The sequence below is a fragment of the Hemitrygon akajei genome, chromosome 10 (assembly GCF_048418815.1).
Source record: "Hemitrygon akajei chromosome 10, sHemAka1.3, whole genome shotgun sequence".
NCBI classification, from domain to species: Eukaryota; Metazoa; Chordata; class Chondrichthyes; order Myliobatiformes; family Dasyatidae; genus Hemitrygon; species Hemitrygon akajei.
This window is the reverse complement of record NC_133133.1, coordinates 40,653,953-40,679,934: the sequence shown is the minus strand read 5'-3', so window position 1 is coordinate 40,679,934 and position 25,982 is coordinate 40,653,953. Positions and strand designations below refer to the sequence as shown.

Here is a 25,982-nt window from a genome sequence, read left to right as displayed (position 1 = left end):
ACACTTATAAGAACTAATTAGCAGGAAGGAGTTGCAGACCCTGACAAGATTAAAATTAACAGCAGAAATAGTAAAATAAATTATTTTGCAATTTTTGCTTCTGCACTTTGTGAACAATAACATTCCTTATCTTGTTTGGTTCCCATTTCAAAAGTATTCACCTTTAGGTTGATGAAGTGCAAGATCAAGGAGCCACTTAAGTGTAATTGTAAAAAAACTAGTTTTTCTAAAGCCCAGAAGGCAAAACAGCAAACAAGTGAATATCTTAATGCACCTGGATGAAACCAGTTAAATTTCATTACTCATTACAGTCTAGAATTTTATCTACCTGATTGTCATGTGATTGTTTTTCATTACATTGAATGATGTTTGGTTAGAGTTGTACTCATTATTAAATACAATCCTATACCAGTGCTGGAAACTAATAGGTATAAGAAGTCTTGAGTAATGAAACTTCTTTTAAGGTGTCATTTCAGCCATGAATTTAACAAAATGATACTTAATCTACTGTTGAAGTATGATTGGCTGTAAAGCAATCTGTTTTTTTCCATAAGCTATTGAAAATACTAAACTGCTTTCTGATTTAATGCATGATATGTAAACTACTTCCATGCAGGAAAGAGGCAAAGGTAAATGATATAAGTGTTCCATATTGTTGTTTGCCAAATTTTGGGACCAACAATGCTTAATATGCTATGCAGTACTGCATAGTTTATTTAATTGTTAAAGTAAAATGTCAGGTGAAATGGTTAAACCTGGTTATCTGGTTAGACCACATTTTACATATAACTGCATTTTAGGCTGCTGTGTAATCATTAGAAGATGGTGGCTAAAAGTGCCATAACCTACGGTAATTTCTGGAATCAAAAAAACTCTCCTGTATAGATTGAGCATTTCAAGAAGTCATTTTTTTTTCTGGAGAGAACCTTTTTCTGCATATTATTACATTTCTATTGCATATTTAAAATTAAACGAGAATACTACAGTGATGTCAAATAAAAACTGACTGATGGTAAAGTATTTTTCTTCCCTGGAAATGGCAGTGAGTGGCATGGTGTTGCAAGTATTGCCACTGTCTTTCAACTCCTGTAATCTCATTCTGTCCTCGCATGTTCACCCTGTGACCCTGAAGATGTGCTGGTTCTTTTGCTAACTGTAAATTGCTCCTTTGAAGGTAGTTGGTTGCAAAATTTGGCATAATTTATTAATGGCCATGGCTTCTAGGGAAATTAATGAGGGATTGGAATTGTTCTGAGGGAACATAAAATTGCTAGGTTAAGTGGTCATCTCGTTTGTCATATAAAATATTGTATATATAAGGCAAACCCCATACTCATTTTTAAGATAAGCTTGTTGAGGGGGTAAACTTTGGAATCATTTGGAAAGGATTTGATATACACTGCTGGAATGTTAGGATCTTTCTCCATGCAAGTTATTCCAGGACAGAGCAGTCTGATTGCTGTAGATTGTTACGTAGAACGTTTACTGCTTCCATTGTCTTAAACAGATTGCCCTTGATAGTCTGCATCTCAATGCTAACTTTGGCCTTTTTTTCTGGAAGGATATGTCATGAAGTTTTTTCATTTTCAATTGTGAATATTAAGCAATAAATCAACATGTTCATATAGGGGCAAATAGCAATTAGGCTTTATAATAGCAGTGAAAGTACAGGGGCTCTCTGGATTATAAATGACCCGATTTATGAAATCTGACTGCAAGTTCTCCCATGCAATTTTTCAAGCTAGTAATGTCTTGTGTTGTTCATTACAACTGGGCACAATATACACTCAGTGGCCACTTTGTTAGATACACTTTTCAACCTGCCGTGGTCTTCTACTGTAGCCCATCCACTTCAAGCTCTGATGGGTCGTGCGATCAGAGATGCTCTTCCGCACCCCACTGTTGGAACACATGGTTATTTGAGTTACTCTCTCTTCCTGACAGTTTGAACCAGTCTGACTATTCTCTTCTGACTGCTCTCGATAACAAGGCATTTTCACCCACAGCACTACTGCTCATTGGATGCTGTTTTGTTTATTGCACCATTCTCTGTAGAGACGGTTGTGCATGAAAATCCCAAGAGATCAGGAGTTTCTGATCCCATGTGGCACCAAGAATCATTCTACACTGAAAGTTGCTTAGATCACATTTCTTCCCTATTCTGATGCTTGGCCTGAACGACTAAACCTCTTGACCATGTCTGCATGCTTTTTTTTATGCATTAAGTTACAACCACATGATTGGCTGATTAGATATTTGCATTAATGAGCAGATGTACCTAATAAAGCGGCTACTGAGTGTATTTTCCATTAGTTTAATTAATGTTAGGATTATTCAATGACATGAAAGAATTGAAAGCAAATGTATATAAAGTGATTCCAGTTGATTACTGTAGAAAAATTGACATTTCTGATTTGCAGAGAAATTGGCTTATGTGCAGTGCTCAAGATGTTGAAGGGCAGGAGTTGTTTAAACAGACAGCCATGGCTAAAACTAGGAAATTAGCTCCATGCACTGGAATATACATATCACAGGAGTGATATGTATATTTGCAGTATTGCGGTTCATGACTTCAGTGGAGAAGTGTATTACTTTATTGTTATCTGATTTACTACAGATTTACATAGCTAATATGCTGCAAAAGTGTTTTTTTGATATTTCAGGAAGATGGATTCTTAGGCAATATATACAGTGGTTAACTGTAACATTCTGTTAAGTAATCCTTAGTCAATTTTATGGACTTGGTATGTGTTTCTTGCCATTTTCCTGAGCTGTTGATTACTTTAAAAGGCTGGGGTGTAATTGTAAATAGCTTTTTGTTAATATACTTAGAGTTGTGAAACTATTAAAAGAAAAGTTAACCTCATGGTTTTGGTCATGGCTGTTTGTTTAAATCAACCTCCCCCTATAATGAGGCAACCAAAGTTGAATGCAATACTCCAGATATGACCAAACTAGATACAGCTGCAACATAACTTCCCAATTCTTATAGTTCCTTAATTAATGAGGACAAACATGCTATCTGCTGCCTTTACCACCCTATCAACCTGTGTAGGAATTTTCAGGGAGCTGTGGATTTGGATTCTAAGGTCCCTCTGTACATCAACACTTGCATCATACAGCAGGTGCTCTCTACAGTTACCCAATGAGGTAACCATAGCCTATGATCAGGAGCAGATGTCATCAGGTGGTGCCCAACCATCATAGAATGTTTTGCCCCTTAACCACTACACTCTGCAGTTGGCAGGTCAGCAATGGTGGCCAAGTCACTGCCCGTCTGCTCCTGACTTTCAGCTCAACTCTCACCTGCTCCATATCCAGCAGGAGGCTCTTTCTGCTTCCTCCCCCATCCTGTGAGCTGCTTGCTTCTTACTCTTTTTATCAGGGCCCAGCACAGACAGCAACCTCCATCCGACTTTGCTGGAAACCCTCTACAGCCAGTCTCCATGGGGAATAGCCACATCTGCCATGTCCCTGCACTCCTGGACTAAGGACTGGTACTTCCTCTCTTCCTCTCTCCCTCCTTGCATCCTTCCTCCCACGGTATTGTGAGCTCCACCAGAATGATTTTCTTGTCTTTGAAGGACCATAGTATGATGCCTAGTCGAAGTGTGGTTTGCAGCTTCTACCCCACATTGACCGTCATCTCCCTTGATTTGGCGGTTTGCAGCAGATTGGATTTAGGGCCATCATTTTCACCATGCCAGTTGTATCAGAGGCCTGTTTACCTCTCTGCCAGCTGGTCTTTTTTAACATCTGTCCTGCACTAGTGTGTCAGCAAGAGACAGCAGGACATTGTCAAGGTGCCATCTGTACCATCCTTGTGTTAAAGCTATTTTGCATCCTGACAGTATGTGTGCCAGTGAACCGCACTGACCACACAAAGGTATTACCATTAACAGTGTACTGTCCCTTTACATTTGATCTCCCAAATTGATTGACCATGGAGCTGGATAGTGTTGATCAGGACAGAACCTAATGCGTATTTTATCTGATCTGGACCAAGAGGAAGTTTATGCTGTCACTTTCTGGGTGGAAAAGATGGTTCAGATATTTAATAATTTTTTTAAAATTTAAAAAGAGGGGAGAACTTCATGAGTTTTAATCAGCCTCTCATTCAGCATGTTGCTGGGTTGTCTCCTGTGTACTCAACCAACTGATCCCTAAAGTACAAGATTATCCACTTGTCACTCCTGGCTCTTGCAGAATCAAAAATGTTCTGCTTGATAAATAGCATCTACCTTCCATGTGTGCTAGCTGAAACTTCAAAAATGAGGGAAGTGTCTTGGATTAGTGAGTATTTGCAATTGGATTTAGAATAACCTAGATCTCTTAGGTTTGGATATTTAGTCAAGGCTGGATAGTCTTTTGCATGTGATAGGGCATGTAGGACATGGACCCTAATTAAAATGCTAGCTGCAGTTCCTCATTTACTGCTGCTGAAATATTTCAGAATGTGTCATTGTGTTTCAGTTTGAGATTCTTCCTTGTCTGGCTGTAACAGATGGTACTGCAAGGACCAGTGAAATAGGCTCCAGCTTCGCTAGAACCTATTGTTCCCAGATGTTTTGCTGATTTTACTGTCTGCAGTCAGTGGCACCAGTTAGTTGCTTGGCAATGTAGCTTTCGTTTTTGTTTTATAGTCACTGCTTTCACATAATTTTTTAATGCGTTAATTCTAAACACTAAAGTGGGAAAAATTGGGTGCCTGCTTACATTTGGAAAATTCTTCCCTTTTGAATCCCATCTTAGTACTAGAATTGTGCAGTACAAAGGCAGCCATTCAGCCTGTCATGACTACTGTCCTGAAAGATTTATGGAGGGAGGGAGATTTATGTAGGGAATTCAGCCTTTGCCCTTTTTTTCCTGCAAAACCTAGGATGTTTCTTCCAATTCTCTTTTTGCCCTGTGTAATCAAATGTGCTGCTTGTGTTTTTCAGATCATGCATTATAGATCATGTTGGAAAGCTACCACATCCTGTACTAATCACAAGCTAAGGTCTCAGAATGCAGAGCCACTAACAGTGTGACAGTTGATTACTAAACCTTTTTCTCTCCTTGGGTTAATAGGACACTTGAGCAGACCACATTTGGAGTATTGTGAGCAGCTTTAAGACCAATCAGCTCACCAAGACTGCTCCATCTTTCCATCACGATTAGTTTATTATCCCTTTCAACCACACTGTGCTGCCTTCTCCCCATAATCTTTGACACCCTAATCAAAACCCATCAACCTCTGCTTTAAATATACCCCGTGACTTGGCCTCCACAGCTCTCTGTAGCAATGAATTCCACAGATTCACAACCCTCTGGCTAAAGAGATTCTCCTCATCTGTTCTAAATGGATGCCCCTCTATTCTGAGGCTGTACCGTGTGGTCCTAGACTCCCTTGCTATCAGAAAACTCATCTCCACATCCATTCTATCTAGGCCTTTCAATATTCAATAAGTTTCAGTGAGTAGAAGCTCAGGGCCTTAAAGTGCTCCTCATATGCTAACCCTTTCATTCTCACAGTAATTTTTGTAAACCTCCTCTGGACCCTCTCCAATGTCAGCACATTTTTTTTAGATAAGAGCCCAAAACTCCAAGTATGGTCTGGCCAATTTATTATAAATCCTCAGCATTATATCCTTATTTTTATATACTAGTCCTCTTGAAATGAATGCTGATATTGCAAGCAACACACACAAAATGCTGGTGGAACACAGCAGGCCGGGCAGCATCTATAAGGAGAAGCACTGTTGACGTTTCGGGCCAAGAACCTTCGTCAGGACTAACTTCAAAGGGGCTTGGCCCAAAACGTCAAAAGTGCTTCTCCTTATAGATGCTGCCTGGCCTGCTGTGTTCCACCAGCATTTTGTGTGTGTTGTTTGAATTTCCAGCATCTGCAGATTTCCTCGTGTTTGCTGATCTTGCAGTTGCCTTCCTTACCACCAACTCAACCTGCAAGTTAATTTTTAAGGAATCCTGCATGAGGTCTCCTGAGTTCTTGGGCATCTAATTTTTGAATATTCTCCCCATTTAGAAAATAGTCTATGCCTTTATTCCTTTTACAAAATGCATCACCATATACTGCCCTACACCAAATTCCATCTGCCACTTCTTTGCCCATTTTATAAATCTACGTCCTTCTACAGACATCCTGCTTCCTCAACACTATCTGCCCTTCCATCTATCTTCAGAAAGCCATCAATTCCTTCATCTAAATCATTGACATGTAACAGGAAAAGTAATGGCCCTAGCATTGACTCCCACAGAACACCCACTATTCACTGGCAGTCAATCAGAAAATTCCCTGTTTATTCCCACTGTTTGCCTCCTGCCAGTCAGCCAATCCTCTATTCATGCTAGTATCTTTTAGTAATATCATGGGTTCTTATCTTGTTAAGCAGGGTCATGTGCCGAACCTTGTCAGAAGCCTTCTGAAAATCCAAATAAACAACATCCACTGACTGTCCTTTATCCACCTTGCTTGTTATTTCTGTAAAGGATTCCAACAGATTTGTCAGGCGAGATTTCCCCTTAAGGAAACCATGCTGACTTTGGTTTATTTTGTCATGTACCTCCAAGTACCCTGAGCATCATCCTTAAAAAATAGATTCCAATATCTTTCCAACCACTGAAATCAGGCTAACTGGCCTATAATTTTCTTTCTTCTGCCTCCCTCCCTCACTAGAGTGCAATTTTCCTGTTTTATGGAACCATTCCATAAACCCACTGCTCTTTGTAAGGAGTTTGTATGTTCTCCCTGTGACCATGTGGTTTCTTCCGGGTATATTGGTTTTCTCCAGTTCAAAGACATACCAGTTGGTAGGTTAATTGATCATTATAAATTGTCCTGTGATTAGGCTAGGGTTACATTGGGTTTACCGGGTGGCACAGCTTGAATGGCCAGAAGCGCCTACTCCATGCTGTATCTCAATAAATAAATAACTCTAGTGATTGTTGGTCATTGCTAATGCCTCCACAATCTCTTTAGCCACCTCTTTCACAACCCTGGGGTGTACTCCATCTGGTCCAGGTGACTTAATCTACCGTCAAACCTTTCAGCTTCCCAAGTACCTTCTCCTTAAGAATAGCAACTAACAGTTGCGTCATCATCCCTTTAGAATACTTACTCATCTTTAGGATGTATCTTTCCTGCACCTTTTGAATTGCTCCCAGAAACTCCAGCCATTGCTTTTCTGCCATCATCCCTGCTATTGTCCCCTTTCAATCTACTTTGGCCAGCTCCTCTCTCATGCCTCTAGTTCCCTTTACTCCATTGTTACACTGGTACATCTGATTTTAGTTGGCGCATGGCCAAGTGTTTAAGGCATTCGTCTAGTGATCTGAAGGTCGCTAGTTCGAGCCTTGGCTGAGGCTGCTTGTGTGTCCTTGAGCAAGGCACTTAACCACAGATTGCTCTGCGACGACACCGGTGCCAAGCTGTATGGGTCCTAATGCCCTTGTTCCATGGCAACATTGGTGGCGTGGAGAGGGGAGACTTGCAGCATGGGCAACTGCCGGTCTTCCATACAACCCTGACCAGGCTTGCGCTCTGGAAACTTTCCAAGGCACAAATCTATGGTCTATCGAGACTAAAGGAGGCCGAGGCTACTCTCTACATCTGATTTTAGCTTCTTCTCAAACTGTAGGATGATCATATCCTAAGGATTCCTTTACCTTAAGCCCCCTAATCAAATCTAGGCCACTACACAACACCCAATCCAGAATTGCCATTCCCCTAGTGGGCTCAACCACAAGCTGCTCTAAAAAGCCATCCCAATCTACAGTGCCTGCATAATGAAATCCCCCTTGACAATTGCAACATTGCCCTTTTCACGTACCTTTTCTATCTGTAAATTGTAATTTGTAGCCTACATCCTGGCTATTGTTTGGAGACCTGTATATAATTACTATCATGGTCTTACCCTTGCAATTTCTTAACTCCACCCACAAGAATTATACATCTTCCGATCATATGTCACCGCTTCCTGAGAATATGATTACATTTTTTGCCAACAGAGCCACCCCACACCCTGTGGGGTGCCTACCTGTTTGTCCTTTTGATATAATGTGAATCCTTGGATGTTAAGCTCCAAACTATCATCATCTTTCGGCTACGACTCATAACATCATACTTGCCAAACTCTAACTACGCTACAAGATCATATACTTTATTCCATACACTGCTTGCATTCAAATATTACACCTTCATTCTGGTATTTGCCATCCTTTTAGTTACACTGCAACTCAACCCACTGACTTCAATTTTGCCCTATTATCTGCCTGTCCTTCATAGTCTCACTGCATACTGCAGGTCCCCCTTGGGTTCAGGTGTAACCGTTCCTTTTGCACTGGTCGTACCTTACCCAGAAGAAATCCCACTGATACAGAAATCTGAAACCCTGCCCCCCTGCACCAGTTCTTCAGCCATATGTTCATCCGCCAAATCATCCTATTCTTACCCTGACTGGCACATGGCACAGGCAGCAATCCAGAGATTACTAACCTGGTGGTCCTGCTTTTCAGCTTTCTATCTAACTCCCTATATTCCCTCTTCAGGATCTCCTTCCTTTTTCGACCTGTGCTGTTGGTAACATTATGTACCAAGTGTTCCGGCTCTTCACCTTTTGCCTTTAGAGTGCTGTGGACTCAAATCCAGACATCCGTGACCCCAGCATCTGGGAGGCAACGCACCATCCGGGTATTTCTTTCATGTCGACAGAATCTATTGTTTACTCCTCCAATATGGAATCGCCTATCACTACTGCACTCCTCTTCTCTCCCTTCATCTGTCTTCCCTTCTGAGCCACACAGACTGACTCAGTACCGGAGATCAGTTCGCTGCGTTTCCTCCGATAAGTCATCCTCGCCCCCCCCCCCCCACCCAATAGTATCCAAAGCAGTACACTTGCTATTGAGGGGATCGGCCACAGGAATACTCTTCACTGGCTGCCTATTCCCTTTCCTTCGCCTGACCACTTAGGGTGACTACCCCTCTGTAGCTCTTATCAATCACCTCCTCATTTTTGCTTATGAGCCAAAAGTCATTCAGCTGCAGCTTCCATTCCTTAACATGGTCTTTAAGGAGCGGCAGTTCAGTGCACTTAGTGCAGATGTAGTTATCAGTGAGACTGGAGGTCTCCCAACAGTCCCACATGTCACACCGTCAACTCTGGACCCATTCTCAGCACACTAGCAATTACTAACAGAAAAATGAACTTATTAGAAACTTGCTTACAATCTCCACCTGTGCTTGCCAAAGGCTGACCACTCTAATACTGTTCAATCACACAGTGGCCACTCTGTTTACTCCTCACTTCTTTTTATTGGTCCCTGTCAGTGCCTAATAGATTGTTATGATTGCAGACCACCGAAAAGTTCAGAAAGCACCCAGTCTCTTTTTAAACCTCGCACTGCATCGCCAATGAATGACTTCTCATGATGATTGCAGCCCACCTCAGAAGTTTTAGGAAGGATATGCTGGCATTGTAGAGGGTCCAGAGGAGGTATATGACGGTAATTGGTGGGATGAAAGTGTTAATGTATGATGAGCATTTTATGACTGTGTGACTCTGGGCTTGTACTTGGAGGTTAGACGGATGGGGGGGGGGGGGGGAGGTGGGAAATCTCATTGAATCCTGTCAAATACTGAAAGGTCTGGTTAGAATAGACGTGGCGGGATGTTTCTGTTAGTGGGAGAGTCTAGGAACAGAGGGCTTCAGAATCAAACAACATCCCTTGTAAACAGAAGTGAGGAGGAATTTCTTCAGCCAAATGTTGGTGAATATGTGGAATTCATTGCTGCAAATGACTGTGGAGGCCAAATTATTGGGTGCATTTAAAGTGGAAGTTGATACGTTCTCGACTAGTAAGGGTGCCAAGGGTTAGAGAGGGAGAAGTCAGGAGAATGGGGGAATGGAGTTGAGAGGGAAGTATAAATCAGCCATCATCAAATAGCAGAGAAGGTGATGGGCCTAATGGCCTAATTCTGCTCCTATGTCTTACAGCCTTCACGTTGAATGTTTACTCAATTCACTAGGAGAATTCTGGCTTGCTAAAGGCCTCGTGGTATCCCAGAATACTGCAACACCAAAATGTTGAAATGCTTTAAACTTGAAATTACACAATGAAGGTCCTGAAATTTTGGCTGTATCTTGTTAACTAATATGAGCCAGTGTAAAACGCACCTCTTGATTTCCCTTGATAGATGCTGCCTGCCTCTCTGAGTTTCTTCAGCTCTTTCCTGGGTTGCTCTCAAAGAAAATCACATGAGTTAAACCTTTAAGGTCGGGTGATTTTGCTGACCAATGTCTTGTCATTAATACAGAGCCACACAGCAGTCCACACACAATACATTCCGAGGAAGCTGAATCAAACTGTAGTGTTGGTGGCAATACATAGAATGGGTTTGAGATTACTTTAACAAAGAACTCAATCTTGAATGCATGACACTCTAAATGAACACTTCATGCCTTCACAGATGCCAGAAAGAATGCTTTGAAGACTTAGCATTAAAAGAATTGGGAACATCAGTTGACCTTACAAAGTGTACCAGGGGATGGGCCTAAATAGGGGGATTATATTCTGTCTGGCGTGATTCTGACAGTAAGATCAAAGTCCTCCCTTGCCCCCCCTGCCTTACAGGCAGGTCAAAATCACCCAAGGTGATACAATAGTGGGGGAGTGGGGGAAGCCCCTAACATTTATTTTAATCTTATTGAAGTTTCATGGTATTGGGTCAAACATAAGCAAGCTCACCAGCTTCTGATTGCTATCCATCAGCTGATACGCTGGTACTCTTTCATGGAAGCAACACTGTTGGTGGCCAAGGCACAAAGTGGAGACTTCATTGTCTGTCTATAAAGCAGCTTGGTAACAGTAGAATCACCTGCGATGACTTGAAGTATATTGTCAGTAGAAAGTAGTGAGGTAGGAGGGGCACCATGTGTACTTAAAACCAAATTGTCGGCCTGGAAAAGCAGAAATGTTGGATGATGTACAGTGGACAGAATCAAGCAATCTCCTGTTCAACCAGCCATATGTCGGTAATGGTCATTGAACTAGCTAACAGGAGCAGGCATGAAGAATATCTGTATCAGGGTTTGAGATGAGAATAAAATATTTCTATCGATTACTATCGATGCAATGCTCCTCAGACAGGATGAAGAGGTCAATACTCCCCAATGCCATTAGGCTTTACAATTCAACTGCCAGGAATTAAGAACTTTTTATTATGCTTTTTGAGTAGTGATTTAGATGCATATCATATTATTACTGAGTGAAGTATGTATGTAATTAGTTTTTTTTTTGCTACAACAAGTGTATGGGACATTGGAAAAAATGTGGAATTTCCCCATGGGGATGAATAAAGTATCTATCTATCTATCTATCTATCTAATGACCATTCAGAAATTGCAGAGTGGGTGATTCATCCTGACTTCCTCCTGAGGCGCCCATCATCTCTAAAAGTCAATCTTTTGCCAGTTCTCTCTGTCATAAGAGTTTGACCAAGTTAGTTTCTGTTCTCTAGAGTTTTGAATAATGAGAAGCAACTTTGTGGAAACGTACAGTATCAAACCCTCTTTTAACAAAAGAAATTTGCTTTTTTTTAATCTGGCAAAAAAAAAAGAGGAAATGTTTTCCCTGACTGATATGGTCAGAAACTGAGGCTATTTGGGACTAAAACAAGGAAAAATGGCTGCAACAAATGAATCTGTGGCATCCTCTATACTGGAGGACTGAGGCGACAAACTTTTTTTCATGTTTGAGGGAGTGTGCCACTTCATAAAGAAGCTGATGGGAAATATTGCCTGATGGTTTTTTTTGGGGGGGGGGGAGGGAGACGAGGGGCAAGTCCCTGAGCACTAGTTTCAAGTTTGCCTTTGTGCCACAGTCAAGAGGTGACTTCAACTTGTCACGGTGCTCAAGGGACTTCGCTCACAGCTGGATAAAGGCACATCAAGCTAGAATGCAAGGATGTGATGATCTGTAGATGTCCCCTAATCAAGTAAGGAAACTGAATATTTGGGTTTGGTCAATCTGGAATTGGCTGTGGCTGTGTATCTCCCACACACTGATTTCAGTATGGCTACTCTTAGGCCAATGCCGGCTGATGGTGTAGTGGCAGCTGCACCAGACTTCAAGGCAAGTGGTACCAGGTTTGGGTCCAGCCAGCTCCTTGCACGCTTTCCATCCCTGCAGGTTGAGTATCGAGCGAGCAACTCGGCTTCGTTTAAAAAAAAACAACAGACAAATTCTAAAGGAGCAGAAAGTTTGCCGCCCAATGTCCCTCAAGGTATGGAAAGGAACAACAGCAACAACTCACAGGCTGAAGCAGATGGTTTGAAGACTTTGTTAACCCTTCAGTACAACTCACTCTGCCCAGAAACGTCTTCAAAATATCCATTGTCTTCCTACATGACCTTTAATGAAATCTAATTAATGTTGAAAATTTTTCATTGTTATTTGGAATACATTTCAGATCAGTGTGTCCTTTTGCACTGTGTTCGATAGGTTTCAATAGGTACATTTAATGTCAGAGAATGTATACAATATACATCCTGAAATTCTTTTTCTTCACAAACATACGTGAAAACAGAGGAGTGCCCCTAAGAATGAATGACAGTTAAATGTTAGAACCCCAAAGCCCCCCTCCCACACCTAAGCAGCAGCAAAGTGACGACTCCCCCCCAATAAAAAAGCTTCAGCGTCCCCCACCCTGCATTCAAGCATGCAGCAAAGCATCAATAAAGACACAGACTTGCAGTACCCCAAGGACTTCTCGTTCACACGGTAAATCAACGTAGCACAGGCTCTCTCTCTCTCCCTACTAAGGGAAAAAGAGGTGCCACATTCCACAGTGAGTGGAGAGACATAACAAAGCACCTCACTGATTTATGGTGTTAAAAGTCTGTTGCATCGTCTTTTCCGAGCTCTGTGCCCAAAGAACTCGGATCTCTGGGCACACAGCCAGCAGCCAGCTCACTGCTTTCTATCCTCTGTGTACTCCCAAGACACATCAGGTGGCACGTGGACCTCGAATCAGCTCGTCTCCAGAACTACAAAATTACAGCAGCCTGAAGGTGTGTTAGTCTTTCCAGGCTGTGTTCTTGGCATATCGAAAAGCAGCTGGTTGTGAGGCCCTGAGAGCGGGTCCCATTTCCACAAAGAACCAAAGTCAGTGTCTAACATCAGATCAGGGTCTTCCAAAGAACCCTGAAAAGGCAAGGATTGTGTTCAAGTGCACTTTCATAAATCTTTTGATGGCAAGTTCAGAATTCACTCCTAAACTGCTTCATCTTTCCAAGGATCAAGGGCTTTCTTGTCAGTGCTTTTAGTATTCTTTTACGCATTAAACTCTCTTTGCAGGGTTCCGAAAACACCATTAATCTTTAATACCTGAGTCATTAGATATTCTGCTGATGCTTGAAATTTTGAGCAACACTCGCAAAATGCTGGAGAAATTCAGCAAGCCAGACATCTATGGAAGGGAATAAGCAGACGGCATTTCAGGCTGTGACCCTTCATCAGGACTGGAGAGGAATCTGGCTTCTGTCCCCTTTCTGAAAAGGGCATCGGCCTGAAGTGTTAACAGAAATAATCAGTAATATGCAACAACATTTACTGAGAGCTATACACTTGTAGTCAATGTGGATTATTGCTTTTGAGCAATCTTAATTTGCTTTATTTAGTGAACAGTTCATTTCTATTTCTTTCTCTGATCCACAGGTAAATCTGCGCCTTATTTTAGTTAGTGGGAAGACGCAAGAATTTGTGTTTTCACCAAATGATTCTGCTTCAGATATTGCCAAACATGTCTACGAGAACTGGCCTGTGGGTAAGTGTCCTAAATACTGTTGTAACAAATGTACCAGGTGTAGAGCTAACTGGAACAAAAAAAAAACAAAAAGATTGGTTGAAAGGGGACATTAGCAGGGATGACGGCAGACGGCTGGAATTTCTAGGAGCAATTTGGAAGGTGCAGGATGAGTGCATCACAAAGGTGAAGAGGTATTCTAAAGGGAGGATGACGCAACTGTAGCTGGCAAGGGAAGTCAAAGACAGCATTAAAAGCAATAGAGAGGGCATATAATGTAGCAAAATTACTGGGAAGTTAGAGGATTGGAAAGCTTTTAAAAACCAGCAGTATTACATGCAAGATACTAGCATGGATACAAGATTGGCTGACTAGCAGGAGCAACTTTGGTTAGGGAACCAACTTTGGTTGACTTCAGGTGGTGTTCTGCAGGAGCTGCTGCTGGACCGCTTCTTTTCATATTATATGTCAAAGATTTGGATGATGGCTTTGTGGCCAGGTTTGAGAACGATATAAAGGTAGGTGGTGTAGCAGGGCGTCTTCAGAAGGATTTAGATTTAGATGGATTGGGAGAAGTGGCAGAAATATAGTGTAGGGAAGTGTATGGTCATGCCCTTTGGTGGAAGGAATAAAAGCATGGACTATTTTCTAAGCGTGGAGAAAATTCAACTTGAGAGTCCTTGTGCAGGATTCCTTGAAGCTTAACTTGCAGGTTGAGTCAGTAGTGAGGAAGGCAAATGCAATGTTAGCATTCATTTCAAGAGGACTAGAATATAAATGCATGGATGTAATCCTGACGCTTTATAAAGTTCTGGTTAGACTGCACTTGGAGTATTGTGAGCAGTTTAAGGTCCTTATTTAAGGAAAAGATATGCTGGCATTGGAGAGGGTCCAGAGGAGGTTCATGAGAATGATTCTGGAAATGAAAGGGTTAATGTATGAGGAACATTTGATAGCTCTGAGCTTGTACTCGCTGGAGCTTAGAACGATGCGAGGGGATCTCAGTGAAACCTATTGAATATTGAAAGCCCTAGAGTGGATGTGGAAAGGATATTTCCTGTAGTGGGAGAGTCTGCGACCAAAGGACACAGCCTCAAAGTAGAGGGATGTCCAATTAGAACAAAGATGGGGAGTTTCTTTAGCTAGAGAGTGATGAAATGATGGAAATTATGGCCACAGAAGTTATTAAGCACATTTAAAGTGGAGGTTGATAGGTTTTTGGTTAGTCAGGGCATCAAAGTTTTTGGAGAGAAGGCAGGAAAATAAAGTTGAGAGGGAGAATAAGTCAGCCATGATGAAACAGTGGAGCAGACTCGGTTGGCTGAATGGCCTAATTATGCTCCGATGTCGTTTGGTTATATGGAAAACTGAAGGTATTAGTAGAGAAAAGTGAAGTTAATAGAGAGATCAGAAATGTACCACCATATTTTGCTTTGCAGCAAAGGGGGAAAAACGATCATGTTGAGAAGTGCCTTGGTTTTGTAATCCATGAGTTTAAAATGAATGACTCATGAAGCTTTTCTATCTATTGTTGCCGAGCGAAGAGAGACCTATAGAAATATTTAAGATAAGAAAAGAAGGAAAGTGCTAACTTTCCATAATGAATCTCCATTTTAAAACTAGGTGGTGAAATATTTATTAAATGGCTTCTACTGAAAACTGTTTAAAAGTTTTGCTTGTACAATAGAAAACTGTAAACATCTAAGCTGGGCATATTCACATGACTAATACATTGTTTATGAATGATCAACTAGCTTTCTTATTGAAAGAACAGAGAGACTTTGGCCTATTACTGGGCCTGAGAGCCTTCACCAAAATTGGCCTATCACTGATTTGTAGTTTTAGAATCATACCGTGGGCAAAGCCAGTATTGATTGCCCACCACTTTTTTCACTTGACAAGCTGATGGTCAGGAGCTACCTTGACCTGCTGAAATCCTTTTGATGAAGGTACTCCCATTGTGCAGTGGAAAAATAATGACATTTGTTTTGTTTTGTTGTCCTTGCCTTTTATTCTGACAGGAATATACAAACTGTACTCTCAAAATTTCACCTTTGAAGTCCTCCCATTTACCAAGCACACCTTTTCCAGAAAACACCCTGCCCCAATCCACAATTGCCAGATCCTTTATGATACCATCAAAATTGTTGTTCTCCTATTTAGAATCTCAACCCGAGGACCAGACCTATTCTTCTCCACAATTTTCTTGAAACAATGGCATTATGATCACTAGATGCAAAGTGTTCCCCTGCACAAACATCTGTCACCTGCCCTGTCTCATTCCCTAATAGGAGATCTACTGTTGTTTTCTCTCTACCTGTGACCTCTATGTATTTCTTGATTAAGGAAACTTTCCTTAACGTACTTGGCAAACTGTATCCCATCCAGCCCATCACCTACTATCACAACCTTATGTTCCTTGCAGCAGTCTGTGATGTCTGCAAATTTGCTCCTCTAAGTCCCAGACTATTAGGTGGTCTATAATATAATCCCATTAATATGGTCATTCTTTTCTTATCCCACCATGCTTAACCTTTCAATTTCTGACTTTGAATGTAGGCTTGATAACTTTCTGTCCCACAACCATTCCACTATCAACTCTAGTTTAACATCCCCCCCCCCCCCCACCATGGAGCCCAGTGATCCAAAAATTTGAAGCCCTCCCTCCTGCACCATCTCCTTAGCCACGTGTTAAACTGTATATACAGTAGGTATCTGATAGCAATCCTGAGATCACAACCCTGGAAGTCCTGCCCTTTCATTTAGCATCTAACAACCTGAATTCTCTTTGCAAGATCTCATCACCCTGCTTACCCATGTCATTTGTACCGATGTGAATGATGACCTCTGACCACTCACCTTCCCATTTAAAAATGCTGTGGACTCGATCTGAGATGTCCATGACCCTGGCAGCCAGGAGGCAACGTACCACCAGGGAATCTCGTTTTCGTCCACTGAACCTCCCATCTGTTCCCCTAACCAATGAGTCACCTATCACTACAGCTTACCATCCTCCTATCTTCTCTCTGAGCCACAGAGACTGGCTTAGTGCCAGAGACGTGACTGTTGTGACTTTTTTCTGCTAGGACATCTTCCCCACAAACAGCATCCAAAGAGTACCTGTCATTGAGAGGAACAGCCACAGAGGTACTCTGCATTTGTGGCCTATCCCCCTATTCCTCTCCTGACGATCATACAGTTGCCCATGTCCTGCTCCTTGGGTGTAACTTACTCCCTGTATCACCTGTTGATTAATCCCTCAGCCTCCCAAATGATCCAGAGTTCATCCAGCTCCAGCTCCAATTCTAACATGGTTTGTAAGAAGCTGCAGCTGGATGCAGTTATTGCAGGTGTAGTCATAAGTGACGCTGAAGGTCTTTCTGCCTTGACCCGTAAGAAGAGCATTTCACTATCCTGCCTGGGATCCCCACTGCTCTAACTGTGCAATAAGAAAGAAAATTAAATAAAAAAGTCCGCAAGAAAATGTACCTCTCCTCATTGAAGCCTCACTGAGCCAAAGCCTCAACTCACGGGCCCACTCCTTCAATGACCACTCCACTTAAACCTAACTTCTTTTTATTGGTCCTTGCCAAATGCTTAATTACGCGCAATCCAACGTCTCCTAGCGATGCTTGGCTCGTCGACTGTCCTGACTGCCCCCGCTCAATTATTTTGAAATCTCTCCTGCTACGTGCAATCCAGCATTTCCTAGTGCTGTGTGGCATGCGGGTTATAATTTGCAATGGCACTGCTCTCCTAATAAACATTGGATATGATACCCATATTTGTTTTGTGCTCTGATTTTATTTGCTCTTTTTTTTTGCAGATTGGGATGATGAACGAGTCAGTAGCCCCAATATTCTTCGGCTTATTTACCAAGGAAGGTTTTTGCATGGAAATGTCACATTGGGAGGTAAGCTTATAAACCTTGTATTTCTTGCAATTTAAAAGACTGTGTGGACTAGGCTATATTGATGCAGCATTTTCTGCAATAGGAATGGAAATCTAAAATATGAAAGGGTGGAAGTGTATTACTACCTCTAGACTATCAGGATCTTGAAAGTTTCTTATCTGGCAAGGGTGGCTATGGATAGTGTTACGTTCCCCGTAACTGGGTGACTTACCAGCAAAGATAGAGAGGTCCGCTGAAGTCTGATGGTACTATTTTCAAACGTTTTTTATTTATAAAGGGGCACAAACGTATGGTTAATACAAAACATTCAGATCATATACATCGTCAATACTCAATCTAAAGCACAGGTATAGTAATAATCAGAAATAAGCTCTATCGTTGTCTAGGGGATAATACTGAGTCCACTGGAAATATAAAAGTCACTCATAAATCTGCAGGCTTTTCCGTTTGGGAACCGCTGGCATTTCACGTGTTGGAGAGAGGGATTGGTGAGAGAAAGGAACACTTGCCCGTTGTCTTTGTGAAGCAAATCCCTGTTGTTAATTAAAAATGGTTTTTCCTTTGGTTTCAGCCACAGACTCCCGATCCGGAATCTAACGCACGTGGCTTCCTTCAAAATGGCTACCCGCTCCGACGGGAAGCGCTATCGTGTCTTCTTAGTGTGTCTCCTTGGTGCGTCTGAGGGGCCGCCTCGGCAGCCCACCTTTTATCGGGACTTGCAGGGTTGTAGCTGTCAATCAGGGTGGGGTGAGGCAATCTCTCCTCATCTCCCAGCCCACGTTGCCCTGAGGGTTTGCACGTAACCCAGTCCCCATTCCACAAAGGTGTCTCCAAGAGACAATGGCCATTTCCGTGGCTTTTGTCTGGCTGAGAGGCCAGACCACATTCCAAACCTTAAGGTTCTCTCTTATTTTCCTGAGTCCAATTTCAGCACGTCGCTCTCTCTCTTGGGTCATTGACCCCCCCCCCCCCCCTTCACTAGGGCTCTTGCGATTCTCACAAAGGAGGGGGCTGGGGTCATAACAATAGAAACGTGTCATGGAGGAATGACTAAGTGGTCAATGTATCCTGTTCTTGCTATAACGTTCATAATCAAAAAATGAATTTAAAAAATCATTCAGAGTGACATGGAGTGATCTGTACATGTTGACAGCCATCTCCGTTTCCAGTCTCTGACTTGCCTCTAGCATATGTGGACTTGCCCTAACCCACACATTTTTGTTTTTTTTTGCTTTTGTCCATTTAGGTAAGTTGCCCTTGTCTCATTTCCCTGCTCCCAGCAATACAGTATACTCAATTTTTCAAAGTATAAGATAGATATGTAAATCTGAACCCTCAGATTTCTGGGAGTAGTGTGTGTGGCTTTAGTCTCCATACCCAAAGAAGATAATTTGTGCCTTGGAAGTTCATTAGATTTATTCATGGGTTCAGGTTATTGTCCTGCAAGGAAAGATCAAGGATGATGGGCCTTGCACTCTCTGGAGCTTATGAGTGAGTTTTAGTCTTATTGCAGCAGAGCACTGAGACCTTGACTGTTAACTGTCCGCATGAAGCTATTTCCTCTGACTGCAGAGTCTAGAATACTGGGTATGGTGTCTGGAGAACAGTTAAGCTACTTGGGATTAAAGTGAGATTTCTACAGAATTATGAATATTGTAAACTCTACCTGCTTGTTCAGAAATCCCAATGATTTGGTATCTGGTTCCAGTGCTCTCTCCAAAAGTTCCCATACTCCCTTCAAATACCTGGGTTCACTGAAAAATTTATTATACTATAATGTTTAACATAAGCGCTGGAGTAGTAATTGGAATAATATTCAATGGTCTTAACCCAGCATGCTTAGAACTTGGGTGGTGCCAGTCCAATACCACCCAAGGGCTAAGCCTACTGAATTAAGGTTTACTATAATTGTTATCTGTACCTTGGAACTGTTGATCATATTTAGAATTGAAGTTGGGACATTTTTAGACATTAAAGGATAAGCAGGAAAAATGGAGTCGAGTTTATGAATCAACTATGATCTTACTAAATCAAGGGCAACTCAGATTTTATAACCTGCTATTATGTTCTCGCCAATTGTCACAGCTGTCAATCTTTTATCATACTCTTCTCTTTCCTTTCAACTCAGTTTCAACCTGCAGTAGAAGATTGTGCATGCATTTGACAGCTTTTTGGTATAAAATGCCTATAATGTTATTGTATTCTGTAAAACTCTCTTTTACAGCCCTTAAGCTTCCTCCTGGAAGGATGACAGTGATGCATTTAGTTGCCAGGGAAACATTGCCAGAACCCAATTCGCAAGGTAAAGTTGTCATTTCATCTGTACTTGTAACTGAAATTATTGGACTGGACTTTCAGTTATTCTTTTATTGAGAATTTATTTGTTCTTTAGCAGTTTCATCTCCTGGAAGCAATAACTCTTATTCCTTGATTGTAGGATCCTGACAATTTCATTGAAGGTTTTGAGTTGAGTCTTGTAATGAAGTCCTTGTTATTTGATCCTTGATACTCTGAAAATTTGATCTTATAACCTGTATCATCTAATGATCAAATTTATCAATTTACCATCTGTCGGTGAATAATGGAGTAGAATAATGCTAGCTAATTTGTAGCCATGATCAACTGGCATGTCTCCAGCTAGGGTTCGAACCAAAGACAACATGGTCTTGCTGGCTCACACCACATGAAGCAATTGTCTACTAACCTTTCTAAGAGAGAGCTATGATTAGATGGTCATTCGTAACCGATGTTGAGGGGTGGAGGACATTGAATGGTCAGTTCATCTGAAGTTTCATAACAATCTCTGTGTTGAAATTACTAGATTTACAGCTCTGGTACGAACAGTTGGTTTAAAAAAATACTTAATTAAAATTACTGAAAAGTATTTAAATTGTTTCCATCTCCCACAATTGTAAGTTCTTTAAATGGGGGGAAATCTCATCATTTAGTGGGCATGGTCGGGGTTTAGTATTTGGCAAAATAAATCACAACTTTGCTATCTTCTTTTCAGAATATGTATTATTGATATTTGGCTCTAACTTTGGTAGGAATTGTATTGAAATTAAAATAAAGAGCTTGTCATATTTCCCCTAGGTTGAAATCTTTGCTTCTGCTCAACTTGCTATTTTTCCAAAATTTTGGGGTTTCACTCAGTTTTGAGTTTGAAATTGCAATGTGATAGACGTTAATTTGAATACTGTACATAATTAGACAAATTACAGTAAAACTCCGGAATCTAGCTAGTGTAGAGTTAGCATCTTTACCTGCTAATTGATTAGATATTACTCTATTAAAACCCAACCACTTGTTTCAATTTTTAAAAAAATGTTCTACAATAGTCGGAGTCTACAGTGAACAGGAGATGTACAGGCGCTCTGAATCCTGGCTACATCTGTGAACCTACACACATTCCTGACTATTGGTGTTGCAAATCTTATCACTGGCCCCAGTTACCTCCAGACCCCAAGATCTCGTGGCACACTCCATTTGCACTTGGTATCCCACACATTCCAGACTGACGAGCAAGCCAGATTGGAAACATTCGGATTTCCATTTTTTTGGTACTGATTATTGGAGTTTTGCTATTGATATTTGGAATTATCAATTCCATGGGACATTTCAATTTTGTTCCTGTCACTTAACCATTTTGTCATTGGAGGGTAAGGGAGCAAAGAAAGAATTAACATTTATTAATTTGTGAATTTTGCAAAGTATTACCTGGCTAAAATAATTACAAAAACCCCTGAAATTATTAAATACGGCTTTAAATTGCTCAGTCGTGATTACAGAAAAGTGACAAGTATACTGAAATCTGTTTTTTTGTTGTTGTACAGGTCAAAGAAATCGGGAGAAAACTGGAGAGAGTAATTGCTGTATGATCTTATGAAAATGACTTGCCTTGTACTTTGCAAAGGCCAGTCGAAGAGCTGGTTTTTAGAGGAACTATTAAGAATTTGAGTCTTTACATCCAAGTGATTGGTATTGACTTGATTGATGACACCTCCTAACTTGTGTATTCCTCATCAATCCATAGAATATTAAGGATTTATCCTATTGAAGATGAACTACTGCAGAACTTTCAGCATCAACATCTGTACAAAAGAGAATGTTCCTGCTTTGCAGAAGCAGCAATAACTTTGGAGCCAAATCTCTCTGTATTTACTTTTCCTAATTACCTTAAACTGTAGTTATTCAGTTTTCTTCACTTCCATTTTGGAAGCATTGATTTAATGGATGCAACCCCTTCTTGTATATTATCCAGGTGACTTCATTGTGTACAGGTCTCGGCAGTCAATTTTAACGGGCTGTTTGATCACCATGGAAACGTAGCTCAGCCTGATGCTATTGTCACCTAATGTCCAATTATAAATCGTGCAGCAAAATCACTAGAAAATGATCAGGAGCGGGAACCCTGCTGCTAACATTTCCCCTATTGATTTTGGAATGATGAGGCCAATTGTAGAAATTCCTGTTCAATGGTATGAAGTGTCCATGGTGCTCAAATTTGGATTGCTCAGACAGAGATGTTCTAACTGTGATTTTGAATAGGAGGTTTTTAAATCTAACTTCCTCCAACAGTTACCTCAGATGGAGAACTTGGGATATTCTTACAATGGTAAAAGTATAGTTTAACTAACATTGCAGCTATTTCAGCATGTGCTCTTGGTAATGGATCAAGTTTTTGAACAAAAGAAACTAAAATGGTTGTGAGTGTGGTTGGGTATTGTTCAACCTAAGAAAATGCCAAGAAGATACTGGATGGTGGTGGAGAAATGCTGCATTTTAATACCTGTTTATCATGTGCTGGTGCTTTGCAATGTTCAGTTTAGTTTTGTCAGAGTCAAGTAATCCATGCTTTTCTTGTTTATGGTTTGCATGCCTGAAGTTTTTCGAAAGAAAAATTGTTAATTCTTATAGAATGAGATTACTACTGTGCTAAATCTCAAAGATTTGCCCCACCCTTTCCCTCCACTCATATAGTTTAGAGTAGAAATGTGAATGGTTTGGATTCTGCATCACTGCATTCCAGCTGAACTGCATGAATGTCTTACTATAGGTTCTTGGATTACTTAAGATAAGAAAATAATCATGTAGCTCATATTTCAGTGGTTTGGTACTCCTAAACGAATGATTAATCCACGCTGCAGGGTGACAAAACCCCAAGCTGGTGTGGGCTGAACTGTATAAAGTAGTTCATGGCCCATTACATTCTTTCAACATTCAGTTTGATCATGGTTGACTTGGACTTCATTTACATAACCTAGTTACCTCTAATAGCAAAGAGCTATTAGTTTTAGTTTTACAGTTTCAGCTGACCCAGCAACGACAGCTAACTTGATTCCATTGCTCTGTTTGGTTATCACTTTTAAAGGGACTGCCACTTATTATTTAAAATTGAATCTAGATTCCTCAAAAAGGACAGAGTGTGTCTCAATCTACATTGCCAATTCTTTTTTTTTCAAACATGTTGGATAATTTGCCTTTGCTCTTTCTAAAAGCACTGATTAGAAATCAAATTTATGAAACCCATGTTCATAATTTAATCCTTAAAACCCAGTATCATTCTAATAAACCTACATAGCACCACTTCCAAAAACAGTACCTCAGCTGAGGTTCGAACAAGGCGCAATGTACTGCCTTGGCTTCTAGTTCTGGGTTTGGAAGATGCTGCATCCCCCTGATGGTGCTTAGCCCACTGCTCTATAGTCTCTGCACCCATGACTGTGTGCCTAAGCACAGCTCAAATGCAGTCTTTAAATTTGCTGAGGATACCACCGTTGTTGGTAGAATCTCAGATAGTGGTGAACAGGCTTAGAAGAGTGAGATAGACCGGCTGGTTAAGTGTTATCGCAGCAACAACAACTTTACACTCAACTTCAGCAAGCACAGCCTCTGAAGGACATCCATTTAGAACAGAGATGAGAAGGAATTTCTTTAGCCAGATGATGGTGAATCTGTGGAACTCATTGCCAAGACGCATGTGGAGCCCAGGACATTGGCTGTATTTAAAGCAGAGGTCAAGATGTTATTGATTAGTAAGCACAACAAGGTTATTGGCTGATGGCAAGAGAATGGGATTGAAAGGGATAATAAATCAGCTATAATGGAATAGCAGAGCTGATTCAATGGGCCAAATGGCCTGTCTTATAGTCTTATAACATATACTTTCAAAGTCCAGTCCCCCTGAGATAAAGGACAGTTTTCCATTAGCCACTTTGCATCTGTGTAATGGCTTTTGTGCTTATGAGGACAAGAGTCCAGTTCTTGCTCAACTGGTGGTCTTCCTGTTCAGAATCAAAATCCTTGGTCTTCCTACACCCGCATTTGCTTGAAACTGGATGCAATAGATCTAATTTGCTGACCTAAAGTATCATGCATTCGTACGGTGTGGTCTAGTTAGCAACAAGGCTTCCATTCGCTTCAAAATACATCAGTGATTATAAAATATTAAAAGTAAGGCAATTTAATATTCTTTAAATTATATGGAATCATCAAGAAAAATGAGAGAGGCACTTGCCAATCCTGACTTGGAAATGCCTTACTGTTCCTTTATTGCTAGAGGGCTTTACTCCCGTAGCTGCCTTTAGAGGGATTAAGTGGCTCACCATCAGCACCTTGAGAGCAGTTGGAGTTAGCCAATAAATGCTGGACTATTGTGATGCCTGTTTAAAAAAATATATAAAATTATTACATTCTGAAACTAAACATTTATAATTATTTTGCTTTATACTTATTCGCTCCCCCTTTGTTTCCTAATTGAAATTGAGCCTGATTAAGCCTGTGCAAAATTTAAGATAGTTTTCTCTCTTAACTTCCGTCACACTTTATAGTGAGTTTCTTGTGCCTCCAAAGCCTCCAAAGTTTATACTAAAATTTTACACAGTGAAATAGTTTTACCTTTTTTGGTGCAAATGAGGCTTAAATACAAAGACAGAGCCTGCTGAACTCTAAATGATTCTAATCCTAACTTATTATTTATAAATCATCTTTATCATTGGCAAAAGACAGTTTGAACCAGTACCAAATTTGTAGTAAAATTAAGCGTCAGCGATAATCCAAGTTGGCATTAAATTCACCTTGTTTAAAAACGAGTTTTCTTTCTGGAATATTGCAATGGCTGAATGGCCAGATTGAAGTTTCAACACTGAGTTTTATATCTGGTCTGTGAGTCTGCAGCGTGGATCATAGTAGAGATGATGCATTCGGTCTTGGTTGCTTTTTAAAAAAATGATAGAAGGGAACTTCAGTTGGCTTCTCACACCTGATCTTTCTGCAGCACAAGGACAGTGTTTATGTCCATTTCAAATAGGTCCACTAGTCAAATTTTGTGATTGATTTGTATATTTGCAATAAACAACACTTTTATAGCAAGTGTTAAAATTTGGTAGTAATATGAATACTTAATCAGAAACCATGGGGTAGGGGGAGGAATAAAAGACCAATTGCTTTAGCTTTTACTCTTAATGCATCTGCATTTAATTGATCTATGCATTTTCATTACTTCCATTTTTAGGATTTTGTTCACATTTCTCTCTAATTCCCCACTTGAAGCCTGCCCTGCAGGTGGCCGTCTAATAAAATTCTTGCTGCATAATGAGCAAATGGAAAGTAGCTCATAAAGAGATTGCTTGCTGGAATTCAGAACAAGTTTTTCACGAGATAAGCTCTCAAAACCCTGAAGGAATTGAAATATTGAGGTGTTTCTACTCTTCTGTCATTCAGAATTCCTGAAGTAGAATAATTATTTAACTAAGGAAGGAACTACTCTTTAATTACATGATGAATAATGTATGACATTTTAGTAATTGATTCAATTTAACGGGTATGTGTTGGTACAACACTTATTTCTGTAGTTGGATATGCCTGCTTTTAAACTCTTGATTAAAGAATTTTTGGAGTTATTAAATGTATAAAAGCTTAAAAATATAACCAATGTAAAACTTGCTCTAAGGCTCTGAATTGTCTGTACTGTAGTGTATGCTAAAGGTTCAAGCATATTTACTGTGATAAAAGTTTGGATTTTTCCTCCTGACCAAATAACTATTTGTGACCAATGGGTTCTGCTAATTTATAAAAGCCATTTATCATTATGGACAAGATTGTCCTCATACTGATCTACCTGGGCCACGTGCTGCTCTACTGAAGTACATGGAGGCTATTTATTGCACTGCAAATGCTGCCAGCCAAAAGACACAAGTCAAAGATAGATTGATAGATAGATACTTTATTCATCCCCATGGGGAAATTCAACATTTTTTCCAATGT

General features: G+C 40.6%; 1 protein-coding gene across 1 annotated transcript in view; it reads left to right on the top strand.

The window, feature by feature from the left end:
- Positions 1–25,757, top strand: part of LOC140734318 (ubiquitin-like protein 3) — a 30,607-nt gene extending 4,850 nt beyond the window's left edge. The window contains exons 2-5 of the mRNA XM_073058115.1: positions 13,717–13,825; positions 17,631–17,717; positions 19,942–20,019; positions 21,551–25,757. Coding sequence (XP_072914216.1) covers positions 13,717–13,825; positions 17,631–17,717; positions 19,942–20,019; positions 21,551–21,603 — 327 coding nt within the window. The 3' untranslated portion in view covers positions 21,604–25,757. The remainder of the gene's footprint in view (positions 1–13,716; positions 13,826–17,630; positions 17,718–19,941; positions 20,020–21,550) is intronic.
- Positions 25,758–25,982: the final 225 nt, after the last annotated feature.